This window comes from Artemia franciscana, chromosome 13 (genome assembly GCF_032884065.1).
Source record: "Artemia franciscana chromosome 13, ASM3288406v1, whole genome shotgun sequence".
In the NCBI taxonomy this organism is placed as follows: Eukaryota; Metazoa; Arthropoda; class Branchiopoda; order Anostraca; family Artemiidae; genus Artemia; species Artemia franciscana.
The window spans coordinates 13,713,539-13,736,214 of record NC_088875.1 but is presented as its reverse complement, the minus strand read 5'-3'; the positions used below and the strand labels follow the sequence as shown (position 1 = coordinate 13,736,214).

At 34.2% G+C, this 22,676-nt stretch overlaps 2 protein-coding genes across 2 annotated transcripts in view; one reads left to right on the top strand and one right to left on the bottom strand.

Annotated features, from left to right (window-relative positions):
* Nucleotides 1–2,477, bottom strand: part of LOC136034554 (SUMO-activating enzyme subunit 2-like) — a 48,875-nt gene extending 46,398 nt beyond the window's left edge. Inside the window, exon 1 of the mRNA XM_065715788.1 lies at nucleotides 2,326–2,477. Within this exon, the coding sequence (XP_065571860.1) occupies nucleotides 2,326–2,427 (102 nt within the window). The 5' untranslated portion in view covers nucleotides 2,428–2,477. The remainder of the gene's footprint in view (nucleotides 1–2,325) is intronic.
* Nucleotides 2,478–2,509: 32 nt separating this feature from the next.
* Nucleotides 2,510–22,676, top strand: part of LOC136034553 (THO complex subunit 1-like) — a 64,203-nt gene continuing 44,036 nt past the window's right edge. The window contains exons 1-2 of the mRNA XM_065715787.1: nucleotides 2,510–2,604; nucleotides 12,255–12,322. Of these exons, the coding sequence (XP_065571859.1) occupies nucleotides 2,587–2,604; nucleotides 12,255–12,322 (86 nt within the window). The 5' untranslated portion in view covers nucleotides 2,510–2,586. The remainder of the gene's footprint in view (nucleotides 2,605–12,254; nucleotides 12,323–22,676) is intronic.

Genomic DNA, 22,676 nt, shown 5'->3' with positions numbered 1-22,676 from the left:
ATTCTGTATGAGGTATAAAAAACTTAGAGACTTGACTTGTAATCTCTCTACTAGCTTTGAAATCAAGGCTGATTCTAAAACATTCTAATGTTGTTTTTTTTTTTTTTTTTACAGTCAAAATCACAGCAGGCAAAGGGGGAAGAAACTAGTGACATAAAAAAGAAAAGAAACAGCCTCTACAGACATGACTTACAAACATAAAAACATATTTAAGGCATAATCATATAAATTTTGGAGAGGGTTCTTTTGATTAAAAATTAGAAGTCCTAGTGCCCTTTTAAAGAGTAAAAAGTGATCAGATGGCAACTACCCCCATATCCCCCATGCCCTCTTTCTCCTAAATTTAACTGATCAAAACTTTGAGCTAGTCCTTTTGTTCAAAAGATAGTCCAAAGATATTGTAAAAGATGCCATAGTAGTTAGGGTGCCTCTTTTTGGGAAAGACTACTTTACTTCAGCATTCTGGAAAAATAAAAATGGGTTTGGACCACCCCAATTTTACAACAGAATGATGCAATGGGAGGGTGGTAAAAAGAGCCCTTTTTTCTTGAATTTTCACCAATAATTTGTTGGCATAAATCAAAAATGGGATCCCTATTTTGAGAAACAATTAAAAAGAAAAAAAAAAAAGTTAATATTTATAATTTATAGAATAAATACTAAGCAATAAAAGTTAATTTTTAGAATCAGAAGAAAATCAGTTTTCTGTTATTATGTGAATAAAACTGAAACACTGAAAGGACATAATAGGATAATAGGTATTTCCAAAAATAGGTCCTTGTAGGTAAGTTAATAAACTAATAATTTCAAGTGTTTGATACTAAATTATTTTAAAAATAACTGTATTGATACATAGTTTAGATTTTTAGCTATTTGTTGACATATACAATTCTTCTCTATTCTTCTTTGGTAACAAGGTGTGAGTTTTAGCTTTACATAATTTTGCTCAATTGGATACTGTTTTTTTTTATACCATACTACATAACAGATGTACATTTGTCCATTCTAGGAGAGATAAATTTGCAACTTGCAATATAATTTAGCTATTATGACAGAGAATATGTTACTTGATGCCCTTTTTCATTCTCTTTCATAATTGAGTAACTGTATTTGGGGGAAATTACATTTTGAGTCCTTAATGGAGCCCCAAAAGGCAAAACAGTCTATAGTAAGCAAAAGTCTAAAAAAATACTTATGTTTTTAAATTATCATTTAAGATCTACTATTGAGACTAGACTAAAAAAAACAATGTTAATTACCATTCCTAAGTCACCAACAAATAGCAATTTTTTCTCAATTGACAGACACTTTTAGAAATAGGCGTACCTATATTTTTGAACTTTTTGTTACTATGGGTTGTTTTGAACCCCTTAAGGGCTCAAAATGTAGCCTAATCTCCCTTATTGCAATAACCAAATAATGAAAGAATGTAATAAAAGGGGTAAAATGATGTATATACTTTAAGTAAATGTTTATTTTTGTTCTGAGGCCAACCTAGGGTAAATGTTCAGTCTTGTTCCAAGTGCTCTAAACTGGAAACTATGCTGCAAAACAGCAAAACAGTTTAGAGCACTTAAAAATGCTAATTCTAGAAGTGTATCCATTTCTGGTTGACCCTCCTCCTCTATGGGGCAAACTAAAAATGCATAAAGTGGGCTTGCTTACAGGTAACATTACCTATAGAGCAAAGTGTATTAGTCCATGAGCGCTACAGGCAGCAGGGTAAGGTCTTTATTCCATATTTATTCAAAAAAGAGTGATAAAACTTAAAAAAAGAGGTTTATTTAAAAAATATACAATACAGACCTTGCCCTACTGCCTGTGAGGCTTTTGGACTAATATGCTTCACTCTATAGGTGATGTTACCTGTAAGCAAGCCCATTTTATGCATTTTTAGTCTAATTGGAGGGGAATTTTAGAAACCTAAAAAATAGATGCACTTCTCTAATATTGCTAAAGAAACACAATGCATATGTGATCATCAGTATCTAGCTATAGGCTATACATTAATATGCACTTGGAATGAAAGTAAACATTTAACACACTTTTTTCTGGCTAAATTATATTATCAAATGCAAATTTACACAGGGAGAGGGGAAAATAAAGTCAAGAAATACAATTTAAGACTTGGTGAGCTGGCCTATGATTGTTTCAAATTAATTAGGTTTCCCTTACTATTTTCCTAATTCCTGAAAGCCTACTAACATCATTAACTGTAACACAAGGCTTGCACATTATCTGACCATTAACTGTGGCCAACGCCCTAGGCTACTATAACGTTTATTGTCTGGCTTTAGAGTAACCGGACTCATTGGCATGACTTACTATTTCTATATCACGAAATCCACTAAGAGCGAGGTTTTTGAGCAGCTCACAGCCAATGCCACCAGCTCCAACCACAAGAATTTTAGCATTTTCCACGTCCATTTGAAACTTTGCGTTTATTTCTTCCTAAAATTAAATTTTACAACGTTTTAAAATTCACTGACATTTCTAAAGTAGATGGCCAATGTAATAGAAAATTAAAAGTAGATGGTAATATATCATAAACAATTCAAATTTTGAAAAACTGTTTCTATTTCTACTATGGAACAAACCTGTCAGGTTAGTAGCAACTAGAACTTAACCAACAAATTATTATATGATTAATTGGGTTAGGTTTGTATTAACGGAACATTCAGGTAGCTAAGAAGCAAAATTACCTCTAGTCTGAATTACATCATGAATCTAAATTTAACATGCATTTGCTTTGGAAATGAACTTTACCCCCCCACCCCTATATGTACCAGTTCAGGGTATATTCCCAATTCAGGATAAATTTTTGGGTAAAATTCTAGTTGATTAACTTCTTGTTATCTCAGAAAGGGGTTAGGTTAGGAAAATAAAACTTCAGGAATGGGTCTACAGGCTAAAGTATGTCCCAGGAAGATATTTTGAAGTACCTACCCCCACTCCTTCTCCCTCTAGAGGACCCTGACCTTTGATGATCTTCAAAAATATGCGTGTTTTAAAAGTGAAACCTTGCAAAATGGATTTTCTGCTTGAATGAAGTAAAACAAAATTGTTTTCAGCTTCACAACTTTGCTCAATCCCAATTTATAAGGTTTTAAAGATATGCAAATACATTTCCTAAATTTTGAAAAAAAAAATATTTGTATGGCTCAGAATTCTACTCAAATAACAAGAATTGCATTTTCAGAACTAAAGGCAGAGAAAAAGCAACTAGTCACTGAAAATTAAGGTAGGCTAAAATGTTGTTTTGTCAAAATTTCAATAGGTATAGACATGTCATGTAGACAAATTTCAGGGCTCTCTAGAGGAAAAAGGAGTGGAAATGGGTACTTTAAAATACCTTCCCAGGATATACTTTAGCCTGTAGACCTATCCCTGAAAGTTTCATTTTCCTAACCCAACCCCTTTCTGAGATAGCAAGAAGTCACTCAACTAGAATTTTACCCATTTTTGCACATTAGGGGGTAGGGGTAAAGCTCATCTCTGATGCAGAATGTTAAATTTGGATTCAGAATGCTATACTGACTATAGAGGTAGGCTTAAGTTGAGCTTTAACCCCCTCCCTTAATGTGCAAATATACACCTTGAATTGGTAGATATAGGGGTTGGGTTGAAGTTCATTTCCAATGTAAATGCATGTTAAATTTGGATTCATCATGCAATTCTTACTATAGAGGTAAGTTTATTTCTTAGCTACCTGAATAGTCTGTTAATATAAACCTTAACTGATTGATTCTAGTAAAATTTTATACAAGTTACTTTTTTCTATCTTGGAAAGTAATTAGGGTAGGAAATTGAAACTTTCTTGGATAGATCTACAGATTAAAGCTTGTCTCTGGAAGGTATTTGAAGTATCTACCTCCACTCCTTCTCTCTCTAGAAGGCATTGACCTTTGATGACCTTTCAAAATATTTGGTATAATCCTAGGGCATTAGCTTCATACAAGGAAACAGGTTAAGTAAATAAACTCAGTGGCTGCTGATTCAACAGGTGCATTCAAGCAAAATCTTGACAAAGAATCTACAGCAAGCTGTTGAGTCCTCAACCCAAATTTAGTAAGCAACTGCATCAAACAGCCTACAGAAGTCAAAATAGAGCAGTACAACAATAGAAAATCCTTATATTGGCTCCAAGCTTAGATTTAAGGTATAGACCTGTCAAGTAGGCAAATTTCTAAGACATAGCAATTGGAAGAGGGTAAACATAGTAGCTTGGCAATACTTTCCTGGAGTGTGTTTTTGGCCTTGGGTTCATTACCATACTGAAAGTTTGATTTTCCTAACCTTACCACTTTTCAAGATAGCAAAATGTAGCTTATCTTGAGTTTTACCTGAATTTTCCTTTAATGTAACCTAAATGTCCAAATTCCAATTTGTAGAACTAACTAGCTTAGGACTATACTTTCAAATATTCTGTAATTAGTTAAAACAAACATAATGGCTAATTTACCAGCTATGGTTGGCAAATACCCAAATAATTCAATTTATTTATTAATACATCAAATGGTAAGCAATAATGCTTGTCACTATAGACAAAAAACAAGAAATAAGCTAATTAGCAACACTTATAATTATTAGAAGAAAAAAAGCAACTCTTATTCAAAACTCAAAAACTCATAACCAAAACATCAACTTATAACTAATAACTAAACATCAAAACTCCCAAATAGAAAGGTGTCTCCACTAAAGATCATTTAAATATCTGCACATTCTGAGCTTCCACAACTTCAGTGGGTAGACTATTCCAAGGTGAAACAACCCTACTGGAAAATGAACATTGCCCTATTTTCTTATTTGATTTGGGAGGGCCCAGTTTGTAATGGTGTTGGCAGATTGTGTGATAGTAACTGTATTTTTCAAGAATATTAAACAGTTCAATTATTGAAAAATCTTAATCATTAAAGATTTTTGTGGTTTCTGGTGATTTCAAATATGAAGGTATTGGTTTTAGCTTAACAAAAACAGAAGCAAAAGTCTCATTAAAAATGTGGGCCTTTTCAAAATCATTATCAACTGTTAAATTATGTAGTTGGATGTGTGAATGTTGATATAGAGGGTGGCAGGTTTGGTTTATTTCTATTTACATACTTCCAATGTATTTTTGGTGATGTAATACTAGATTGAATGATAAGCATCTTGACCTCTTCATGATTGGCTCTAAAAAGCTTAGTAACCCTATTTCTTGCTCTTGTGTATACAGACCATTTATCATTATGTTGCTGTTGTCTTTGTGACTGTTGGGGCTTATTTTTGTTATTTTGTGATTCAATACATGACTGCCAAAGATTGTTTTTTTTTTAGGAATTACTTGGAGTACTTGACGTGGAAGCTTAGGCTTTCTTCTGTGGTCAGAACATCTACTCACTAATGGAATAAATTTCTCTCTACACCACTTTAAAACTTCTTTCAGAAATTCAAAAGCTAAATCTTGAGACACCTGACTAATTTTTAGCTCATACATAATATTAAGAGACAAAATAAAATTCTTCATTGATTTGTAATCTGCATTAAAATAATCATACCTCAAAGTGTCAACCCCTTCTCTGTGAATATTAGTATTCATATAAATCTCAAGGACAACTTGATTACTTTTGCCTAAAGGTGTCTAAAATCTGTGATGTAAAATCTATCATCTACAGTTTCAGAAATAACAAGTTCCAAAATAGATGGGGCAGCATCCATTCTTGTTTGAGTTGGCATATCAATATGCTGGTACAAGCAAAGATCATCCACTCTATCTAGAAACTTCTGTTCATAAGACAGACTTGGCTGACTTGTACTAAAGACACATCAATCTATACATAGCACGCAAGAGTATTAGCATTGTTAATAGGGCTTCTAAGACTGGATGTAGGACTCCAATAAAAAACAGTAATACCCATATAACTACTTCAAGGAGGTAGCTTGATATTAATCCAAACACATTCTGACATTGAATCTACTAATGGATCAATTACTGCAGAAAACCTTATAGATTCTTGAATGTAAACACAGATCCCCCTTTTAGGTGTTTTGTTAAACACTAAACTATAACGTGGTACTGCTGAGCAAAAATAGATGGATCCCTGAAATGTTTTGGTAAAACTTCTGTAACAGCGACTACCTGTGGCTTCTATTCATTAACTAACTTACTAAACTGCCCATTTTGCGGAGAGACAATCTGCATTAGTGTAAAGTACCAAAAGTGGATCACTATGACGTTTCAAATTCGGCTTGGGGACGAAAAGGCTGCTGTTTTTGAACTAATTCCAGCTCCCTCCTGCAAGTCTTAATCCCCCAATCAACCTCACCAGCATCAATCTTTTCCTTCTGTTGTTATTTCAATGCAGCATACTTTTTTTCATTGCCAGCTCAGCATCACTCATGTCATGTCCAGTCCGAAAATATGGAATTTTTTCCTTAAGATCAGTTTCTATGTTGGTAAGAAAGAAGATGGCTGAATCATGGTCTTTTGGTGACATAAATATTAACTTAACTGGTCTATTTCTGTTAGCTTGCTTACAACCCAACCACACCAAAAAAGAACATTTAACTGAACCGCTCTGCATCATTTCAGTATTAATGAACTGAAGATTAGCTTCATCCTGGAGTTCTGACTTGTCATCCCTTTTTCTTCTAATCCAAACAATATAAGGTTTTTCTGTTTTTGTATTATATCACAGAGTTCACGTTGCACTGCTTGAGTTGAATATGTAGAGGCTTTTACTTGGGTGCTTAAGGGATCTTCACATAGACTTCCCTTCACTTTTGAAATTTCCTTCATAACTATGACTTTTACTTCGCCCTTTTAGCACTTATCCGCAATTTTTGCTTCTAATTTCGAGATTTTTCATCAACTGGTTTCAGTAGAGCTTGAAATTTGAGTTCCAGCTTGTTTTGCAAATCTTTTTGAATTTAGTGATAGATTCATTTACAATCTTCCTAATAACCTCAGGAGTATTTTCCTGATATTTTTGTTTGCAAATGGGACAGTACTGTGTAAACCCCAGGTGACGACTCATTTTTTTAAAAAGTTCTTATTCTGATTTCGACATGTCCTGGCACTCTACACACAACCACATTTCACAACCATCACAGAGTAGTGCGCAGCTATCATTGGCTAAATTGGCATCACATGCTGCACATTTATCGACGCCCTTTTGGTGACTAACGAGCTCGTTTAGATGCTCCACCCATTTGGCTACTATTTATTTAGACCCTACTATGATGACACTCTCCCAGAACTAGTGTCGCGCATTGGCAACACTGCTCGCCGCCATACTGATTTCAAGGAATTTTTTCGTATATGAGTCTGTGAGTGAAACTATAGAGAAGGTATAACTGTCAATGTAACTCACTGATTTATCTCTAGACAGAATGTCACTGAAATTCTCCAAATCTGTTTTGTGATCCTTATTTAAAAATTAGTATTTCCCACAATCAAAAAGAACACGTGTTAACACCGGCGTCAACACGCTATAACCCATCATTTACAAAAAGAGGGCAAAACACCCTTAAGATGGAGTAATAAGAAAAGGTAATCAACAGCAACTGACAATCAAATAAATAATGCTGACCAAGGATGAGACACTGTCAACATAGAAGAACGAATATCATTAGTCTTTTATCTGTAACACATATAGGCGAAACTAGGCGGAGTTTATTCATTAAGTAACTATTTCTAGTCCAAGGAGGGTAACTGAGAAGGAATTTAGCAGAAAGAAAAAATACTCTATGAACAGATAGTTTCTGAGGTTTGCTAAAAAACTGGACAAAGAGAAAGGAGATGAGGTGCAACTAGGCTATTATAAATTCTTGCAAGATTTAATTTATCTATGTGTTTAATATTAGATACATTTGAAGCATAAGCAATTCTTGGTTTTTCTTCAATTTTTCAAGAAATAATTTCACAGTTTCTTTCATACTTGTTCCAATAGGCATTCCAAGGTAAACTAATTTTTGGAAAAAGGGGGACTTGAGCATTAGCTAAACATAAAAAGGTAGGGTCATTTGTTTCTGAAATATTGAAAGCTACAACACCAGTTTTTCTACATTGAAAGAAATTCCAATATCTATATATTCATTTTGAAGCTAGTGAAACACGTTTTCACATCCACTAAAAGCACTGCTTAAATTCAAAACCAAATCTGCAACAAGTCATTAATGACAAATTAAATCCACGTTAAATACAACTAAAATTAACAGAATTGTGGGCGTGTAAAACAGAGTTATTAAATAAATACGGTGAGGTAAGGCCACCTTGACCGACTCCTTTAAAAATATCAAAAAGGGAAGATCCCTTTAAACCGTGCCCTAAGATGATGGCACATATACAGAAGACATTTTACTAAATAAAAGTTTACCCCCCTTTTATATATTTCAAGTAAAACTTTGGAAAAATGCAAGAGTCGAAAGCTCGAGCAACATCTAAAGCATAAAGCACAAAGGATAATATGGGATCTACTTCTTTTTGCATCAGCAAGAACATTCGTTAAAGCGAAAAGGGCATGCTCACAGCTAATACCTTTTTGGTAACCAAACTGTTGGGGTAGGACATAACATTTAGAAACAATTTTATCTGAAATAACTGACTCAAATAATTTAAAAGTTGTACAAGAAACTGTTATAGGTCAGAACAAATTACACGCTGTAAAATGCTTTTTGACTTTTTTGGGACTGGGGTTATTTGACCAACTGTAAATTGATAAGGAACAACTACGTTTTCAATAGACATTTGAAAAAGTTGAGATAAATGATAAAAAAGAAAAGTACATGTATAATCAAAATCTCTGGCAGTAATTCTATCAACTCCCGCGGAACTTCTTTTCTTTAGTTTTTTACAATAAAACCATACATCATTTGGCTTAATTATAAATGTTGAAGATTCGTGTTTTTTCAGACAAGCACTTAATTCTTTCTCAAATTTTGATTCAAGAGCAGGATCAGGAGAAGAAAACTCATTCTTATAGTAGTTTATCCACTCAGGCTCATGAATATTATTTGCACGAATGTGTTCACAAGGGAGTTCAAATTTTTTCCAGAGCTTTGAAGGGTTCTCTGCAATTTTATGAGCATTTTTCTTAGTAAGATCAGCCTTATGTTTTTTTGACACATTATAATAAAAAAAACATTTAGAAAGTAGCCGAGTCTTAGCCGTAGCCCAGTCTTCGGCCTGCCGCAATCCTTCCACAGCCAAATTTTAGAAGATTCACACGCGGTTTTACGGGAGGGGTTTTCTGACCTGCCCTAAACTTGAGAGCCTCTCTTAACACGCTTGCACGGGACAGCTGAAGCTCCAGCACACTTTAATGCATGGTTAATTTCTGCTTGATATATGGTAAGCCCAATGGTTATTTCTTTTTCACTGAGGTCCGAGCACGTGCACAACGGATGAAAGAACATCTTTGTTTGATTTAATATTCTGTTGTATTCAAAATCAAACCTCTCGTGGTTAACTTTTTTCCCGTGTTTTATATAAAACCGCTTTTTATCTGGCTGTTTAGAGGCATTAAACAAAGCATTTATTTTCAACTTTATTGCAAGGTGATCTGAATAAAAGCCATCACTAATTACCTCAACAGTTTCACAGGGAAAATATGCAATGAAGAGATCAAGGTTAGAAGTCGCTGACAGGACACCAATAGGCGTGAAAGTTTCTGTTTGGACAGCAACTGAGTAGAAAGGGGGGAGGGAATTTAGAAGGAGTTAGGTTCTTGGAGATGAACGGTCTGTTAAGTCACAATTGAAGTCTCCTGCGGTCAAAACTCGAGTGTTTAGGAGCTTTAAAACTATCTTCACAAAAATCGCTAGCCTTTTGCAGGCCGGCCGTGGCACTCGTTCATTTTCTCTGGGTGAAATAAGAGATAAGAATTCTATGAAATGCTGAGTAGATTTTCCTTTTCAACTTATAAAAAATGTTCTTGCAGAAAGAAATATTTCTTTTTTACTTAAAAGTTCAGGAAGGAAAAGTTCACTTTGTCATTGATATTCCATGATAAGAGACTTAAGGCTCGAGCCATTATGCTGACTTAACTTTACTTAAAATTTTTTGGGCGACTAGTCATTTTAAGCTGTAACAGGGATGATCCTGTGATTTGCACAATGCATATTTTTTTGGGCCTTTGACAAGGAGATATTTTGGAGCCATGGTCACCACAGACTGCGCAAATAGCTTCATTTTAGGAGCTATTGGATATATGCCCATAAGCTTGACACTTGGAACATCTCACCAGGAGGGTGAGGTACTCAGCTATTTTTATCCTCTCATAGTCTATATGACTGGGGGATTCTTATGGCATTCATAAGGTCAACTTTGGTTTTAAATTTCAGTCGAAACGAGCTGATATTGCCAATCTGGTTTGTACTGACACATTTTGGAATCAGTGCGCAATGTTCATCGTGATTTATATTGCTGGGGACAAATTGAGCAATACTGAAGTGAGAGGGTCTCCTGATTGTTACAGAAAGAGATTTATCGCCGTTCTGAAAAACCCCGACAAGAGTTTCTGCGTCAGCCTTGCTAGCTGTTACAACTCGCCAATTATCTTTTCCAGGCTGAACCTCGACAATTTTAGAGCACTCTCTGCCACAAATTTTTTGCAAAACGTTTTTTTGCAAAACGAGGACAAATTTTTAAGTACCACTGCATATGAGGGCTTTGTTTCAGTAACTGTAGGAACAATCGAGGGGGCGGGAGGGTCCTATTTGATGAAATTGTCTAGTTTATCACAAACCTCTCTAGCTTTTCTGGTGACTAGCGCTGCTATGTCACCAGGACAGATATGGACTTCGTCAGGTTCAACTATCACATAGACTGGCAGCTCAACGTTACATTGCTCACAAAGTTCAAGTACCTTTAACATCTCGTTAATTCTGTCTTTGGCACTTTTTTTAATTGACACTCTATTGGTGTAGTCAGTATAAGACCACAGTATCTCTTTAGCCTTAATTATATCATCCTATTCGCATGCTGTACGACTTATCTCATCACTCTTACTTCCAGCTTTTCGAGCACGATTTGAAAAGTTCAGTATCGCATTCCAAACGAATTTTTCCGACGTAGATATCGCAGATAATATCTCACCAACAAAAAATATTATTAAAATTTGCAGCAAAAAACAAGATAGAGTAAAAATGCAGCACCATTACTGCATTCAGACACTACAGAAGAAAGCAATATAAATTTCTGAAAACTACTTTAAACCCTTTTAAAATAGTTACGCTAATTGTCCTAGGCCTAGGCTATATCACTCCTTAAGGAAAACTATTCCAGTACACAGGTCTTTTACTAAGAACCCCCAGTAAATTTGTAGTTTCCAAGTTTTCAACATAATCAACCTTGCATAAAAGTTAATATATCACATGATGCCTTTTTCATGCTCCTTGATAATTCAGTTACTGCTCTTGGAGGAAATTACATTACTTACTTACCTGTGCTTATAGCAGGATTCAAGCATCTCGACACTCTCTGGCATCCAATAGCTGCATCATGGTGCTAAGCCAAGAGTCTTGGTTGTTTGTGAGTACCTCAATCAATTTGAACCAAGACTTATCCCATCTTTGTCGATACTTCTTGGACCCACAAAGTGTTTCTAAGTCTGCCTTGATACATGTAAGCCATGCTTCCTTCTGCCCTCCATGTTTCTTTTTCCATCCTGGAAGAGGTGTATATCTAAGGGCTTTATTGACTAAAGTGTGCTGTAGGAGGCAAAGTGCATGGCCAAACCATCAGAGTCTTCTTTTTTTGATTATAGTGGTCAAATCATGATGTTGATTGCGAATTTTGTGGAGTTCATCATTGCTGACTTGATCACCAAGTTTGACGCCAATGATTCTCCTTTGACATGAATGGTCAAAAGTGTTGAGGGCTGGTATGTCAGTTGCTTTCAGAGCCCATGTTTCTTGCTTTACAGTTGGACAGACCAAATAAGGGCCTGTCATATCCTTATTCTTGCCTTCAAACCCACCAGCGTAATTTGCTATAGGACAGGGGGATGGCAACTCCTCTCCCTCCCCGCCCCCCAGCTGAAATTTAACAATTCAAAAATCTTGTCAAGAGAAAGATGGGCCTAAATAATTCAAGCATCACAGAAACAGGTCAGTTTCTCCAATATATCTTTTCTTTATGTTATTATATGGCCCATTTTTCATTTGGTAATTGCCACTTAACTTGGAAATTTGCTCCAGCTCCCCCCCCCCCTTCTTACCCGATTCTAGTTAAAATTTGGTACTTGATTTATATGTAATATTTTCCTTTCTTCTAGGATGCAGTAAATACATATATATCAGACAGAGAAAGAGGAAAGCCACTTATTAATGAATTGAAAATAGGGTAAGGTCTTTAATAAACTTAATATATGTTTTTACTTGTCCTTAGGACATAAAGTTGGAAAAATAGGTGATTTGAGTAAAGATGCAAAGGTTATCAACCTTATCAACTGATACAAGTAAATTTGCTAAAATACCTCCGAATTTTTTTAAAATTTATTAACTGATACCAATATTCTTCCACATTACTTTTACATCATTTAATTACTTCAGCCATTTACCCAATAAAACAAATTGAGCTAGTAAAATACCAGTGCTTCATGCCACTATTTTATTGACTCAGTTATATTTATCTAGTAAAAAGCCTCTATAAGAATGGATACAGTAGCTTGGATTGAGAAGAAAGGTGGCAACAAGCCATAACCTGAAAACACACATGTAAACTTGTCTTTTCCTGAATTAGCCTAGGTGATTTTTACCTATTTATTTAACTCTTATTGTTAAAGTTTTATTTTTAAATACATGTAAATATGGACACCAAGAAAGACTAAACTTTTTCGTCAATGAGATAATGAGACAATGGGCTCTTGGCAAACATAGTTACCTCTGGTTTTGAAAGAAATAGGTTGAGGCAGGTGGCAACCCTAAGACAGGCCCGGAGCGAAAATTGATTAAAGAAAAACGGATTTAATTTCTATAAAGCAGTGAACAAAAATAAAATATATAAACTACACTTTAACTAAAAAAAAAACAAGAATACTCCGAATATTTCGGCCCCACGTCCGGGAGTCTTTCTCAACGGAAAAAAAATTAAAAAAGTTACAAACCGACAATTTAAGACTTTTTTAAGACATCATAAAAAAATACCACGACAAATAAAACACCACGAAAAAAATATAAACAATAAAATAAATAAGAACAACTCACATCATAAAACAAAATTCCTGCACTGACGGTAATAACTTTAGAATAAAACTAAAGCAACTGTTTATAATGAAACTTTCCTCTGCCACATTGGGTGTATAAATGGGAATCTATTAAAAATGAAAATTATAAATACTTGCAACAAAACAAAAGCAGGTCACCCAACCCCAAATCCAATCAAAATCTTACAGATTCCAAACTAAATCACAGATTCAAAATTTTACAGGTTTGGTAATAAGGAGTTAACCAAAGAACAAAAGGAAATCCTTGAAAAAGGTATAAAATTTGGACTATCTCCTAAAAAGTAACGTTAGAAGAAATAATTTCAAAGATTGAGACAGGGATTCATGTGTTTTCAAAAGATGTTAATAATGTAGATGATTTAAGACTGGGAGTCGTAAATATTATAAAAGATTTTGGCAATTTTCAAGAAAACCTTAAGAACAAAGATACAAAAATTTTGAAATATTTAAAAAGATGATTCTTTAATAATAACGAAAGCTGATAAGAGCAATACGGTAGTAATCCTAGAAAAAGATGATTATGATAGTAAAATAGAAACAATTCTAAAGGATATTTCAACATACAAAAAACTTAACTCAGACCCAACTGCATCTCATGTTGCAAAATTAAGAAAGGATTTAGAAGACCTTAAAAATAATCAAAATATCACACCACAGATGTACTATAAGTTCCTTCCGAGGGGATCAGTTTGCCCAAGAATATATGGTTTGCCAAAAATACATAAAACAGGCATTCCTCTAAGACCTATAGTCTCAACAAGGAACTCACCAACAGAAAAAATTGAAAAATGGGTAACAATGACGCTTAAGCCTTTATTATATCTCCAAAAGTCTTATATAAAAAACTCAGAATTAAAAAAAAAGCTTAAAAATAATGAAATATCAGATGATTCTAGACTTTTTAGTTTTGATATAAAATCAATGTATACGCATATACCTTTCGATAAATTTGTATTTGTTTTATCCAAAAAACTTAATGTGCATAAAAGTGGGATAGAAGAATTATCTGCAGGCATTGAGATTGAAACTATATTAAATTTAATTAAAATAACTAGCAGGTATACTAATTATTTCAAATTTAGAGATAATTTTTACCATCAAGTTAGAGGATTAGTAATGGGAGGACCCTTAAGTCCACTGTCAGCAAATATTTATGTAGAGTATGTAGAAACTTTAGCTATTCACACATATTTTTGAAAACCTAAATTTTGGGGCAGATATATGGATGATGTTTTAGTTATTTGGAATTATGGGGAATCACAAATTGAAGGTTTTCTGGAACATTTAAATAATTAGGGAGGGGACTTAGTTTTTACAATTGAAAATGAGACAGAGAATAAGTTACCGTTTCTGGATATTTGGATCCATAGAACGAATAATGAACTAGTTTTTTCAATTTACCGTAAACCAACTAATAACAACCGCTATTTGTCTTTCGCATCAAATCACCCGATCCAAGTAAAAAGGGGGTAGCACTGAACTCCAGTTTATTTGAACTTTTTTAGAGTTTAGCTAAAATAGCCAATCAGAGTGTCATATCCATCCTTAGCTGTATAGAAAAAAACTTGTATAGGAATTCAAGCATATTGGATGCACAAATCTCCTTTTTGTTGGTGGATGATAAATATAAATCTAATTATAAATGAGACAGGCATTAGATAAATCTTGGCACTAGTTTTGTGAATGATCCTGTTATCAAGCAAAAACTCGATGGATTATAAGGAATAGACATAATTGACATTTTATTTTTGAAAAAACCCTCTTTCCATCCTTTATTGAAAGATTTTTTGCTTAATTAGAAACACTTCAATATCGAAATACCGGTTCAATAGGGACAAATCCTTTTATTAGACAGTAAAAACAATAACAAAATCTTTGGATATTTCAGTCACATACACAGTGGCTGTCCTCGGCAAATAATGTGGCCAAAACATCCAGAGATTTTGTTATTGTTTTCACTCTCTAATTAAAGGTTTTGTCCCTATTAAACTGTTATTTACGTGTCAAGAAAAGGCAGTGCGGTCTTCGAAAATACCAACATAGCACTTTAATGTTAGAAAGCTATTTTAACATTCAGAAACTGTTATTGAAATTTTTAAATTTTTCTAAACCTTGATAACGCTTTTCCAAAAAAAAATATGTCTAATGCTTTGATAATGAGATTCACAACTGTACGCAGTTCAAAAATAAGAGTACTATTGTCAAAAAAGGTTTTACTCAATTGCAATGATGAAGGTGTTATTTTAATAGCCACAGGCGGGGATTTGGGAATCTAGTTCCCCAATATCTGAATCTCTATATATGGAGTCTAACTGTCCCTTGTGTTCTAACAGCAGACAGTACTGGGCCCCGGCGGCTTCACTGCCGGGCCCCAGCTTGGGATCTATATATGGATTCTCATTATCCCTTGTGTTCCGGGTCCTAACAACGCTATATCATTTTTGGATCGAATTAATGACTGGCTTGTTTTTTTTTATCTTTTCCTTTTTTTAGTTTTTTCCTTTTTTAGTTTTTTTCTTTTTTAGTTTTTTCTTTTTTTAATTTCATCCTTTTTTTTAGTTTTTTTTCGTTTTTTTCTTTTTCTTTAGTTTTTGTCTTTCTTAGTTTTCTTTTTTTATTTTTTTTCAGTTTTTTAGTTTTTCTTTATTATGTAACATATATATACTAGCTGGTTCCCGGCGGCTTCGCTACCGGGCCCCAGCATGGCACTTGGCAGGCTTCTATATATAGATTCTCATTATCCCTTGTGTTTCTAACCGCAAGCAGTGCATGATTGACCCAGCAGGCAGTGTTGGGTCCCAGCATGACACGTGGCAGGCTTCTATATATGGATTCTCATTGTCCCTTGTGTTCTAACCGCAGACAATGCTGGGCCCTGGCGGCTTCACCGCCGGGCCCCAGCATGGCACGCGGCAGGCTTTTATAGATGGATTCTCGTTGTCCCTTGTGTTCCGGGTCCTGGCAACGCTATATCATTTTTGGATCGAATTGATGACGTAAATTGGACATTCCTAATCTGGCCCTTTCTCTTTGAGCCGCAAGCCTGGTTTTGCGTTGCTCTGGTGTTTCCTCCTGGAGTTCCCTTTTTGGTGACATTGTAGGATAATTATACACGCATCGCTTTTGTAGTACAGCGACACGCCTTCTTTTTTTAATATCCCTATTAGCCGCAAGCCTGGCTTCTTGTTGCGAATATGACGTCATTTATAGATTTTTATCTTTTATTACAGTTTTTTTCCTTTTTTTTATTTTTTTTTGTATTTTTTTAATTTTTATATTTTTTGACGTCATATTTTAGTTTGTTTCTTTTTTAGTTTTTTCTTTTTTTCTTTTTTAGTTTTTTCTTTTTTCAGTTTCTTCTTTTTTTTCTTTTTCAGTTTTTTACTTTTTTTAGTTTTTTTTAGTTTTTTCTTTTTTTAGTACGCTAAGGTTTAACTCTTTCTCACAACTCTATTTTTTAAAACAATAAAAACTATAGCGTAAAGAGCGATGCGTTGAGGAGGTGACAACCCTTTTAATATACGGAATAATTTTTGTTCGTTTTAAGCTGTAATGTCGCTCCTTACTTGCAGTTAAAAAATGTTTCTTTAAATTTAATTTCTGAATGTTTCTAATTAATGCCTGTTTTGATTTTCACTCACCGCATATGAATAATTAAAACGAAATTTGCATAATTTTTTTTTTTTTTTTTACTAAATGGCTATCTCATAGTTTTGATCGGACGATTTTGATAAAAAAAGGGTTGGACGTGGAGGTCTAGTTGCACTCCAATTTTTGGTTACTTAAAAAGGTAACTAGAACTTTTTTTTACGAACGTTTTTATTTGAGAGAGAGAGAGAGAAAGATGGGTTTATTAATATAAGTAACAAAACAAAACAAGCAAATGGCCCGAAGCAAAGCTTGTTTGGGCTTACAACCCCAATACACATACAAATAAAAACAATACGAAAAAGAAGAAGAAAAGGAAAAGAAAAAAGAAAAGAGAAAAGAAAAGAAGAAGAAGAAAATATTCAATTACCCTGCATTTCAATCGAAACGGAATTACACTTCAAAAGAGACAAAACAAAAAGAAACTAAAACCACTTGACCAGTATCGCCAAAAACAAAACCAACATCTTGGCTCCACTTGAGGTCCACTCAACTATCAAAACCATAAATATTAAGGCAAAATAGCTTTAATTCCCACCAAAATTCAAGAAAATTATCCATGTTTCTCAAAGTCGTAGGTAAACAATTCCATGCATGGGGTCCTTGAGATCTACGGGTAATAGCAAGCGGACGACGAATTATATCGGACTGTCTCGTAGAATGTGTGTGAATATCACTTCCTAATTCAAACATAATTTTAAAACATAATTGTAAACAATTTTGAAAATATTTATATATAAAGAGGCTCCGATAAAAAGTAATAAGTCCTGCTAAAGGCAAGATTTTGCATTCTATGTGCCTCTTTTGTACCGAGTCTTTAAAACCTACGCAACATAACACTCGAAGCGCTTTATTCTGCAAAACTATTTATTTATCTCTTGGGAAATATATACTGCAACTTTCTTAAAATGCCAACATTCCTAACGAGTTTAAGACTAATATAATCTATATGTTCTCTAAAGCTGAGACATTCATCAATTAAAACTCCTAGATATTTTGTACAATTTATTCTTAAAATACTCATATCAGCAATATTAAGTCTGTCTATCCAAGGGTAATAATTTAAGCTCCTACCATACAATAAAAAGCAAGATTTACTATAATTCAAATTTAACTTATTAAGTTTCATCCAATTTTGTGCAAACTCCAGACGAGAACTAATACGACTCAACAGCTGAATTCCTGTTTGTGCAGCCACAGTTATATGAGTGTCATCCGCAAAGCTGGGAACAATTACTTTTTCCCCGTCACATCCAATGTCAAGATCATACGAAATCATATTAAAAGCTCTACATAAATCATTTATAAAAAATAGAAATAACAGGGAACCAAGAACAGATCCTTGAGGTACCCAAATTTAACACTACTGACTTAAGAAACATTATCTCCCTAGTTTCTTTTAAAAACGAGGACAGTAATTCAAGAAATGGTCCTCTAAAACCGTAAATTTCTAATTTGGCAATGAGTATAAAATGGCCAACGTAGTCAAAAGCTTTCACAGTATCAAGAAAAACAGAAGCGACTTTCATACCATTATCCAACGCATCACTCACAAAAGTTGTCAAAAATAAAACAGCATGCTCAGTAGATAAACCCCTCCGAAAACCAAATTGATTGGGATTAAAAAATGACTTACTCTCCAAAAATTCAACCATTCTTTTAACTATCAATTTCTCAAACAATCTGGATACTACTGGTAATAAAGAAATGGGCCTATAATTTCCTAGTACATTTTTATCTCCACCTTTATAGACAGGAATAACTTTTGCAATTTTAAAACAACTTGGAAACACTCCAGTCCTTAAACATTTATTAAATAAATTCACTAAATGACCGGAAATAACAGGGTAAATATACTTTAAAGTTTTAACTGTTACAAAATCAGAGCCTGAAGCTGTAATTTTTAATTTTTCAATGTTTCAGAAAGCTCAGAAGCATTGATTGGCTTCAAATATGCTGAAACATCACTTGCATTCGATAAATATTTCTTAAAACTACCTTCATGCTCAGAAATAACTATACTTTGGACCAAATCCTTCCCCGCATTAGCAAAATGACGGCACATTCTATCAGCAATTGTACTATCATTATTTATACCGTCAGGAAATATACCATCATTATTAGGACTTACGACGGATTTTATAATTTGCCATGTTTTTCTAGGGTTACCTTCACAAGATTTAAATTTATTACGATAGGAATCAGCTTTGGCGTCACGAAGTAGTGTATTTAACTGGTTACTATAAATCTTGTATTCTGTTTTATCACTTACACTATTACTAGCCGCACACATTTTGAACAAATATCTTCTTCTAATAATAGCCTTTAAAAGAGCTCGGGTGATCCATGGTTTCTTTGGAGTTTCTCTACGACGAGTTACATTTTTACAAGTACTACAATCAACCAATAAACTATTTATAATTGAATACCAATTTTGAAACTTAGCATTAATATCTAGTTCATCACTATTTAAAAATTCAAAATTACATTTCTCTAACATTACTTTATAAAGAATGAGCACATTATTATCAATGATCACTTTTTATATCTATTTTGTGAATTTGTGTTAGGCCTAGTACCTTTACTAAAAAATTTTGAACATTTAAAAATATCCCAAAATGGTCATATACTTCATTTATTATCACACTTGCACTATGGTAACTGACATTAGCAAAAATATTATCAATCAACGATGCTGAATTCATAGTAACCCTAGTTGGGACTGTAATCGTAGGCTTCAACCCATAACTCAGCATAATATTTAAAAACTGGCTAACTTCTGTATTAATAAACAAATTCATTAGGTCAATATTGAAATCACCACACACAAATATAGGTAAGTTTCTACTCCTAATCATGTCCAACTGTTTTTCTAGTAACATAAAAAATTCAGTAATATTACTCGACGGAGGTCTATAAACAACAACCAAATAAAACACCTTGGATTTCTTGCTAACCTCTAATACCAAACTCTCAAACACCATTTCTTTATTAACCCTTAAATCATCTCTTTCTCTAACAAGTAAGTCCTTTCTAATGTAAGCACCCAGTCTACCATGCTGACGAGTTTCTCTATTCTTAAGACACAATCGATAATTACCTATTTCTAACAAACTAGAATTATGATTATGTAACCAAGTTTCAATTAGAGCTAGTATTTGAATTCCAGAAAACTTACATAGTTCATTTAAATGTGTTACACTGCTTTGCAGTCCCCGACAATTCAAATGGAAAACTGTAAGAGAGTCATTAGGCATCGATTCAGAAATATCAACCGGGCTAATATAGTGTACTGCTATTTTACTTTCCTCTACAACAAAATCATCAATCCCTCTACTTTCATCTACTAACTCCAAATGAGCCAAATTAAGTGGACTATTCTCAAGTGGACGCAATCTATCAAAATCTACAACCATTTTCAAAATCATTTAAACGGTACTGGTCAAGTGAAAAAATATCATCATAAATATCCAATATTATTCTTCTCAGTAAATCCCGGGACGAATGAAAGTTAAAAGAGCCTTTAGTAACTTCCTTCAAAAAACGGTAATAAATATAACCAACAATAATATGACTGAAATAACTATCCTTAACACAAGCAATAAGTGAATTAAAAGAAGGTAGATTAAGAAAATATACAAACAGAAAAAAGATACAAGCAATACTTTTCCTTTCAAATATCGGCCAAGGAAGGAATGAATTGCAAACTAACATAATTCTCAATATTTATTTACCGGATACCTACACAATATACACTCACAAACGCACCACGCACTCACACTAAAAGGGAAAAAAAGGGAAATTATTTACTTTTCTCTTTGACATAAATTAATCTTGACAACAAAAACAACATCTACAAACATACACTTAAAAGAAAAATATAAGCAAAGGGAAAAAGAACAAAAAAAAAAAACATTTACATGGACATACTACATAATTATAATTCCACTGTGGAACACCTCCTAAACACATTGGATGGCTTATTTCGGGAATTAATTGATCACACTGATAAACAGCTTTCACTCCATTTGCCCTTTCGATACGAATAACTGGCGGAACGGAATTCGAAACCCAAGACGATATACCCAGTGCAGTCAATTTATCCTTCATTTCAAATAACTTTTTTCGAGCAACACGAATAGAAATAGGTGCATCCTCACTCAAATGAATGTTAATGTGATTAGCTACTGACTTGCCTTTCAGCCGTTTACCTCTTTTTAATATATCTACCTTAGCATCAGATGACCGAAAATTCACTTTAAAAAATTTGTTCTCCTTCTTTACCATCACAATAGAGAACTCCGGTACTTCAGACATCTGCAGACCGTCCTCCCAATTTTTTTTCAAAAATGACTTTAGCCAGTGTTGCCAGATCGGACGGAGAGGATTATGCTTCCATGAGCCCAAAATTATGCTGTTTTGGACAGATTTATGCTACGATTCTATATTTTCCCAGGTTTCACGAAAAAGTTGACCAGTTAAGACAAGTCGAATTCTGTCTTATCTTAATGAAGGTTCTGAATAGAATATAATCTGATAATAATAGCCTAATAATTTATTCTTAACCCGCTAAGGGAACAAAAGCAGGGTATAAGCAAAGGAGGCAAAGAAAAAGGTAAAATAGCATAGAAAATAAGTAAAAAGGCTTTTTTTATGTCTAGGGGAAGGATCTTGGTTCACAATTTGGTTCACATTTTTCGTCTTTTTTCGCAAGTCGTCTTTCTTCTCCAAGTGGTTGGCGGCATTTGAAAAACATAGTGTCTTATATCATCATCAAAATTTTACTTTAGATACATTAAAAACAGAAGGAAAAAATGCGGTTCATGTTCAATGATCTCCTTCATCTTCGCTTTCGAATTCAACTTTTTGACCAGGGGGTGGGGTGGCTACGTTGAGGTTCTCGAAATTGTGGAGCTTGATCTGATTGTCTGTAGGGACATATTTGTAGCAAACTGTAGAACAAAATCTTTTGTTCTTAGCCGCGATTTTGTGACCAGCACGGCTTCAATACTTTCTTTCTTCAACCTATTCCACTTTTTTGTCTTGACATCACTGATCAAAGAAAAAATTCTTGCTGAATCTGCGTTCGAATGCGGTAGGGAGAGCACCCTCTCAGCGAGTTCTGCCAGATCTGGAAAAACTCTTTCGTCGGTAAACTTTCTCATTTCGCGTATTTTTCTCCACATCAAGTCTGTAGTAATTTTGCTCATATCTATCTTTTTGGAGTCACTAAAAGCATATAGCAGCTTGCGCCACTGGGAGTCAATGTCTGTGAGTTTTGGCATGAGACCTCACTACGACACCTAGTGACGGAAAACTGGTTCTTTCAGTTCCCAGGACCATCTTGGGATTTACAAACTGAAGGGACTTCAAAAAACGATCACCGTGCGAGATTCGCTTGAGCGTCTGTGTTGCTGCGGTAATGTAGAAACTTAAACACCTTTTTCGGAGAGTGCTCACGTCCTCAGGGGTTATTTTACCACTCTGCACTGATGTCAAAAGATATTGGGCACACTCATCTCCTAAAAAGACGTCTTCTAATGATCAGAAATGACTCGGGTTTGACGGACTGATCTTTGTAGAGTCTCTTAGAAACCTTTTTTGGATGAAGTTACTACATAGAGTCTTGATGGACTTTTCACACTCCAACTGCAAATCTCTGATTAGAATCTTTGCCGATCTGAACAGAATTCCCGGAGAGAGGTATCCTCATGGAAGGCAATGTAGCTCTCACCACAGGTTCGTTTCAAGAGACTATGTTAAGCTCATGAAAAGGTTTCCAATTTTATCGTTATTATCTCCTGTGATGTTAATGTTGTGCTG